Raw genomic sequence first — 8,679 nt, 5'->3', positions numbered from 1 at the left:
GGACGCAGATCTGCGCAGGTTTTACTACGGCCTCGCCAAGCGCGTTGCATGACGGTTAGAATGTTGTCCGACTTGCTCTGAAAATCTGACGAGACGAGGCGCGGAAATATCGCGGGACCGAGCCACGCACAGCCTTGATAAACTTCAAGTTGCGTGTTGTGTGTGCGCGCACTGCGGTGGCCAGGAGCACGCAACAAGATGGTATACATTATGGTATATGATTTATGAATAGTATATTCCACTATCAGTATATGGTGTGCTGTACATTTGAATCTAATCTAATTTTGCAGACGGCCATCACATTATAATGAGCTGGACAGTATGTGTAATGTGTGTGGTGACGTGAAAGCGTATCTACCATGCGAGACTAGACGAGAGGCTCTCGTGAAATCTGAAGTGTCCGACGTTCTGACTCCTCCCCCGGCTGCACTCGGCTACTCTCGTCTACTTTCGTGGCGAACCGAAATCCATCTCGAACACGTCTATAGAAGCCGCTTGCTGTTTTAAGTGAGCGTGTGTTATTGGATTGATTGATTGATTGATTGATTGATTGATTGATTGATTGATTGATTGATTGATTGAAAATTGTATTACTGTCCGCCTTGTTTCGAACTGGTTATGCTTAGGCCCTCTTTCGAAGTCGGTTATGCTTAGAGTTTGGAATCAGGGCTGGTGGTCTATCGCCCTGCTCTAAAGATAAACTCTAAGCATAACCGACTTCGAAAGAGGGCCTAAGCAACCAGTTTGAAACAAGGCGGACATTAATAAAATGTTCAATCAATCAATCAATCATTCCAATAATACACGCTCACTTCATTGTTAGATGGCATGCACCTCAGAGTACTTCGAGTAACTTCCGTACTTTCTGCCAATCAGCGCGCTTGTCATGTGAATGAATGTACTGGAAGTACAATTGTGTGTGTGTCTCTAAGACCAGACCATTAGGCGCTCATGTGCCGGAAGCAGTGGCGGCCGCCACTGGGGGGCGCTAGGGCGCCGCCCCCCCTGGTAAAGAGAGCAGGAGAAGAAGAAAATGTTTTATTTTTATTTTTATTTTAGACCCCTAAAAATAAAATAAACATGTTTAAAATGAATAATATTTACTCATTTTAAGTATGTTTGTGTTTCCAATGCACAATATAACGTTAAAATATAAAATATTAATAATCGTTTTCCTGAACAGGAAGTGACAATTCTGTCTGATAAAGAACGTTCCATTACCTTAGCCGCATTTCTCCTGCCGTATTTCTCTCGGGCTAGACGCAATAGCGCTCTGAGTGCGCGTCACTGTTTCATCGCTGTATCCGTCGCAGCCAATCAGTGCGTAACGCGTTGTGCGTTGAAATATGATGTTTATGATGGAAGCCGGGCGCGATTTGAAGCGGTCTAGCCTAGCAGCGGAGACGCTCTCTGATTGGCCGAATCCACTTTCTATGTTCCAATTCTAGCTTATTCTAGGTTGGTGGTAGAGATAGTTGTGTTGTTGTGAGATGCAGCTATTTGTCTTAGAGCGTGACTGCAAGTTCTTTCGACGGTTAAGCTTAGGCACTCTTTCAAAGTTGGTTAAGGTTAGAGTTTGTCTTAGAGCATGGCGATAGAACGCCAGGTAGTTTGCAGTCTGTTCGACGCGGAAATGGACAAAGAAATCAAGTACTGTCTTGTTGTGTGGTGCTAACAGCTAACAAGCTATATGGCGGATGCAGTCTGGACAGTGGACAGTGGTCTAGATATACATCATCAACAGCGGATTATACACTTTATCAAGCCCACCACGTTTCAATTAAACAAAGTGAGTTTATGCTGTTGTGTTGTGATGCAGCTATTTGTTGTTAGCTCACACAGTACTTGTTGGCTATAAGCTATATATGGATGCAGTGTGGAGGGACATGCACAATGGACAATGGAGTGGATATACTTTATCAAGCCCTTCTGCCTGCTCTGCTGTCAACTTAACAACAACAAGGTAGATTTGCGATATCGCTCTCTCTCTCTCTCTCTCTCTCTCTCTATCTCTCTCTCGCTCGCTCTCTCTCTCTCTCACTCTCTCTCGCTCTCTCTCTCCCTCTCTCTCTCTCTCTCCTCTCTCTCTCCTCTCTCGCTCTCTCTCTCGCTCTCTCTCCCTCTCTCTCCCTCTCTCTCTCTCTCGCTCTCTCTCGCTCTCTCCCTCTCTCTCTCTCTCTCGCTCTCTCTCTCTCTCTCACAATCCTGTGTCTCCGAGAAATGCGGCTATAAATGCTGAGATGATAATAGCACTTCAAAACGCGCTGCTGTGTTGTGAACTATATAACATTAATTTCGCTGCTGCTGATGCATAATGAATGAATGGTGAGTTGTTTAAAATGACAACATATACATGTGTTAATTATTTATTGGATTGATCCGAGAGACAGAGAGAGAGATTGCTCCAGAGCATTTATTAACGTTACGTTACATTTTCAACTCGACCTAACGTCAGTTGCGACCCACCAATGGAACATAGTACCAGCCGCCACTGGCCGGAAGTAGTTAATTCCATGTATGCTACAGAAACAACGCTGTGTGTGTCTACGAGAAGCCAAATAAACACAACAACCTCTGGAGTTAAAGCAGGTCGTCAAGAGTGTTTATTATATCGGTCATAACCTGAACAGCGCTCTCTGTGGCTGCCACAGGCTTGCCCCTTGAGAGGATTCTCCGGCGCTGCAGCTGGACCCTATTGAAACTTCCGGCTGAGGTATAAGCGGTGGCGCGTGTGATATAGTGTACAGTACGCCACATGCGTGCATACCTATCTGCCTATTTCATATATGTGCATGAGTAATTGTGCTGTTACTCTTGGACTGATTCCGGTGCAATGTCCATTTGCTAGCTGGGTATAACCTGTTATGTCATAAGTTGTCACGCGCTCGTCCGTATAATTTGTAGTGATGACGTTACGTAAAAGAAAGTTACGGTGCGTCTGGACAAGCTAAACGAAACTTCCGACGTGCAGAGCCTTGTCTGTCCTCCACAGACTAGAAGGCTCTGGCCCTCCTCCTCCCCAATAAAAAAAAAAACGATTACATCACTGTACAATAATAATAACATCTACATAAAACCTACTGGTTCCACACTACTTGGTTGTTACTTGTTATTGATATGTGTAGCAAACACATCAGAATCAGAAAGGTCTTTATTGCCAAGTAAGTTTGCAAATACAAGGAATTTGTTTTTTTGATAATTAAGGTAGAATAAAATACAATGGAATAAACTAAATACAGCGGAATATAATATGTAGCGGGCTGTGCAATTTTGCAAAAGGTATGACCAGTGTCATGTTCAGATGTAGTGATACTGTGTACATTACTATAATGACTGCATGATTATTACTTAATAATTACTTCTATCTCACTATTTAGCTTTTGGGAAATTACTACATAGAAAGGGTCATGAGAGTAGTACATTATTCAATCAATGCACAATGTCTACAAGACTACAAATACACTACATATAGATACTATCATCACATGAATAGGTTTAGTGTTGCTCATGCGTTTCATCACCAACCACCCGCCCACATAACGGAACATTTGCCTTTTATAGTTTCGTTGTTTGTAAATAGAAACTGTTCAAGACTGCTAGCATTTTCACTTCCCAAACGTCAGCTGGTAGGTCTATCGTCATTGACTCAGTCTCAGCCCTATAAGAGAAAGCCATGCACTTTGTCACCATCAGATAAACTGAATGATCAGAGGTTTGGATATGTCTTTTTTCGCAAGTTGCATCTCTGAAGATGGATCTGCTGCTCCTCGTCAATACGTTGTACTGTCTGTTTGAAAGTATTTTTCTAGAACATGTTTTTGGATAACAGTCGGTCTGCAGCCGGTCAAAATAGCGTTAGTGGGAACAACTGCACCTGCTAATGAGAAGAGGCTGGATCAAAAGAAGATGCTCAAACAACGACTCCGACCAGTGTTAATTATCATTTTACTCGCCAGTGCAACTATAAGTGCGGCTTTTGTTTCCACACTGCAAAAACATCATTTGTCCTTCCCATAGAGGAGGCACAAAGAGGTCTCAAACTTCTGAAGGAATCAGGTACAATTGGATTTAGATTGCTGAATGTCCAACGCTGAACTGATGTCTATAGTCTTATAAAATGCATGCTTTTGTTTTTATCCTGTCGCAGGTATGGAGAAGATCAACTTCTCCGGTGGAGAGCCATTCTTGCATGAGAGAGGCGACTTTCTGGGGAAATTAGTCCAGTATTGCAAACAGGACCTCCAGTTGCCAAGTGTCAGCATTGTTAGCAATGGAAGCATGATCAGAGAGAAATGGTTCCAGAAGTACGGTAAGATTGATCATCTTTCTAATTTCATAGCTTTTGATATAGTCTTCCGTACATGCCGTCTAAAACATGCATGTTGGTGCTGCAACCTTTGTTTTACATTTGTTATGGTTGCAAACATTGGCTGATCTGTATTAAGAGTAGTTTGAATATTTTATTTACCATTTACAAGTCAAACTCTTCTAAGAAGCAATTTGCATACAGTCCAAATTTGCATGACAGATAAACCAAACAGTCAGAATGGCTTTGTAAAGCCAGCCGCATGTACTTGCAGGCATAGTTTTCCCAACACTGACTCTAGGGGCAGCATTGTTGTTATAACATGGCATTTAAGAGGACATTACTTTTTTACTACTAGTGAGACCTGACTCTCTCTCTCTCTCTCTCTCTCTCTCTCTCTCTCTCTCTCTCTCTCTCTCTCTCTCTCTCTCTCTCTCTCTCTCTCTCTCTCTCTCTCTCTCTCTCTCTCTCTCTCTCTCTCTCTCTCTCTCTCTCTCTCTCTCTCTCTCTCTCTCTCTCTCTCTCTCTCTCTCTCTCTCTCTCTCTCTCTCTCTCTCTCTCAGGGGACTATCTGGACATCCTGGCCATTTCCTGTGACAGCTTTGACGAAGCAACCAATCAGCTGATTGGTAGAGCTCAGGGCAGGAAGAGCCACCTGGACAACCTCTACAAGATCTGCAGCTGGTGTGAACAGTATAAAGTGGCCTTCAAGATCAACTCTGTCATCAACACGTTCAACGTGGACGAAGACATGAGGGAGAACATCACAGAGCTCAGCCCTGTCCGCTGGAAGGTAGACAGTGTGGTGGCGTGCACGCATGTAGTGTGTGTTTGTGTGTGTGTGGTGTATGTGTGTGTATGTGTGTGTATGCGTGCGTGCAGAGGGTACGTTTAGGGAAACACACACCTGGATCCAAGTTACTTACCCTGAAGGAGCGTTATGATTTTCGTTAGCTTGCTTAGTCTAATGGCTATCCTGTGTCAGTGACAAAACATTTAAATTACTTGAGAGAGGGAGAGGGGGGGGGGGGGGGGGTGAACAGAGAATTTTTTTTAACACCAAGATGAATATGTGTGTGTGTGTGTGTGTGTGTGTGTGTGTGTGTGTGTGTGTGTGTGTGTGCGTGTGTGTGTGTGCGTGCGTGTGTGTGCGTGCGTGCGTGTGTGCATGTGTACTCATCTTCTCTGCTCTATGTGTCCCAGGTGTTCCAGTGCCTGGTGATTGATGGGGAGAACGCAGGCGAGAGCGCTCTGAGAGAGGCTGAGAGGTTCGTCATCAGTGACCAGCAGTTTCAGGACTTCCTGGACAGACACAGCGGCATCACCTGCCTCGTACCGGAGTCCAATCAAAAGGTATGACACTCTTAATTGAAGTAATCAAAACTGGAATTGTTTATGTTTCTAAAAAGAAAAGAATAATAAAAAAAAACGACTTTGAGTTATATATAGTGGTAGGGCATGATCAGCTTAGGCTTCTTCCTACTCCTTTTCGAACAGTGATATGTATATTTTTTCGTTGTTTGTCTTTTTTCTTTTTTAATCATGTTCGAAATAAAGATGAATTCATTCATATAGGCTTAAAAGGGCAAAACAGGGCTTGTGTATGTTCCAAGTCTCGCTATCCGGCATCTATCCGAAATTTACAATTACTCTTAGTAAAGTGACAAAGCATGGGGAAAGTTCATTGATGGCTTATCTGTTTGATGGAATCCAGAACCCTAGAAGATGTGTGCGTTGACGTCACCATTAGAGAAACCAGGCAGACTGACTAGATTTAAGTGTCTTCTTGTCTGTCTTTTCAGATGAGGGATTCCTACCTAATCTTGGACGAATATGTAAGTCATCATGTTATGAGCTGGACTCAGTCCTCTTCACATTTTGTTATGATCCCCATTGATGTTTAAATCATAGTAAACCATATTTCTGGCACGCGGTACGGATGTGCTACATTCTCAAACTGATTGATTAATTGGTCAACTTTATTATTCCACATGGGGAAATTCAGTTGTAGTTTAAAAAATGCAGCGCATGTCAACACACGATACGACAAACTATGGACTAAAAACAGGCGTTCTAAGCTAAATTAAACCACAGTGATCCATACTGGCACCACAATCATGACCCCCGGCATCACTGCTACTGTCGGCTTCACCAGCAAAGTGCAGAATGTGTTCAAATTGAAAACACAATATGAGTCATTGTAGTTATTACTATCGTCACATAACCATAAGTATAATGACAGTCATATATCCACTGCTGTTGTAATCATCAGTGTCCAGGTTATAATATCTATTGTTCAGCCTAGGGCTGTTCCCGATTACCCGTTTTTGGCCTTCAAAGCTTCAGCTTTAGATATTTTCTTTTTTTATGAAAGTGTGTTAAGGAGCGTGATAGCTGTGGGGACAAATGGCTGTCTGGTTCTGTTGCTCTTTGTGTATAGAGTGTGGAGAGACAGGTAGATATTCAAACTCACTGTTTAATGGGGTGTGTGTGAGGTCAGACAGAATCCTGCTATTGCCTGTCATTGACAGCTCTGTCTAGTCCGCTGCTGACATTGGAGCTCATTGTAGCAAAAACACAACAAACTAAACAAATAAATTAAAATCTATGTTTTTCTTTTTCTTTATGTTGCCTTCCTTCTATGTTGTTCCATGTGCAGTTAAAGTGTCTTAACTTATGGCGGATGGGTGGCGCAACGGACATTGCGCTCGTCACCAACGCAAGAGACACCGGGTTCGACTCCGGCTGTCGGCGTTGCCTCCGGTGGTCATCTGGACGTTGTGGACAGCGACTCCTACAGGTCGGTTGGGGGACGCCTGCACAGCAGAGACAGGAAAATGGCGGGGGTAGTGTGAGCCTCCCACACGTTACACCTCGCCAAATGAGAGTCCGTGCTGGCAGGTGAAAAGATGTGACAGGCTGCCTCCACATGTATCGGAGGGGACATGTGATGCAAGGCTTCTATCCTCCCTACAACCGTCCAGTGGGGGGCATATGCGAGCAACGTTCAAGACAGGGGAGGGGAGAATTGGCACGGCTAAATTGGGATGGGAGAAAAATTGAAAAAGAGGAGAAAAAAAGTGGATACAAAAAAAAGAAGTGTCTTAACTTTTATTTTGATTTTTTTATATAAAGATGCGTTTCCTGGACTGCAGAGAGGGAAGGAAGGACCCGTCTAAGTCCATCCTTGATGTCGGGGTGAAGGAGGCCATTCGTTTCAGTGGCTTTGATGAGAAGATGTTTCTAAAGAGAGGAGGGAAATATTTGTGGAGCAAAGCTGACATGCGACTAGAGTGGTGATACTGTTTGTATCATGCATTAGAAAATACTTTTTGTGCTTGGATGATTGCTATTGATAGGTGATGATAGGCTCAGCTTCTTCCCCAGGCCATCAGAACATTGAACACTGATCTCTACACACAAGCACACATCTGCACTCTCTCACACACAAACACACCACAGGTCACTTTAATCACATGAGAAGAGGTCACTTTAAAGGAAAGGAAAAATGTCACTTTAAAGGGGGAAAAAAACATAACTGGATGTTTTTGTATAGTATAGTTAGGATAGCATAGTGACATAGGGCAGAACTGTGTATTGTATAGAAAGTGTACATAGGACTCATTGCCCTTTGTATTTTATATTTATTTTTATCATTTCTATTTTATTTAATTTCTATTCTATTTTATTCTTTTATTCTATTATTATTATTATTATTATTTGTATTTTTTTGCACAATCGAAGGAGGCATGGCCACCTTCATTTCACTATATGTCTTGTGTATGTACAGTATGTGATGAATAAACCTCTTAATCTTGAATCTTGAATCTATTTTGTACCGATATTAAGAATTTGCTCTTGACCAAGCTGACTCATACTACTTATTATTATTTGTTTTGGAGGATACATTCTCAACTCAAGAGTTGTGGAAAAATTACATGGAAAATATATATTACAATAAACTATGCTGAGGCAAAAACTGGGTCCCTGGGACCATTTTACTGTTGTTTACAATTGAAGGGCCAGCAAGTTTGTTTACTAATATATGCACTATTCCAAGAAGCATCTGCTAGTGCTTCAAAATTATTTTTCTTATAATGTATGATACAAATTTGATAGACTTAAATTCAAATAATTACATCATAGTAGCAGGCTCTGCTAATGTAAACAATTATCTGTCTCAAAACTGCATAGTGCACCTTTAACTCATTCAGCCCCACCGGTTATTCCACAAGATGGCATCGCTGTAAGTCAATGGGGGGACTGCAAGATTTGCGAGTCCTTAAAATATATCTTAAAGTGGGTCTAATACACCCGTTGATTATCAGTTAGTTGCATCCAGTCAACATGTACAAAACGGATTGTTTTTCATC

General features: G+C 42.3%; 1 protein-coding gene across 1 annotated transcript; it reads left to right on the top strand.

Moving 5' to 3' along the window:
• Nucleotides 1-3,751: 3,751 nt before the first annotated feature.
• Nucleotides 3,752-7,606, top strand: rsad2 (radical S-adenosyl methionine domain containing 2; the record flags this gene model as incomplete). The annotated part of the gene is made up of 7 exons (XM_084311184.1): nt 3,752-3,797; nt 3,889-4,056; nt 4,148-4,309; nt 4,870-5,099; nt 5,510-5,659; nt 6,109-6,141; nt 7,442-7,606. The coding sequence occupies 7 exons, from the start codon at nt 3,752-3,754 to the stop codon at nt 7,604-7,606; spliced, it is 954 nt and encodes a 317-aa protein (XP_084167310.1).
• Between the last annotated feature and the right edge of the window lie 1,073 nt (nt 7,607-8,679).

The sequence above is a fragment of the Notolepis coatsorum genome (assembly GCF_963971535.1).
Source record: "Notolepis coatsorum genome assembly, chromosome: 3".
In the NCBI taxonomy this organism is placed as follows: domain Eukaryota; kingdom Metazoa; phylum Chordata; class Actinopteri; order Aulopiformes; family Paralepididae; genus Notolepis; species Notolepis coatsorum.
Note: the sequence above shows the minus strand (reverse complement) of the source record. Positions and strands in the feature narration are given on the sequence as shown.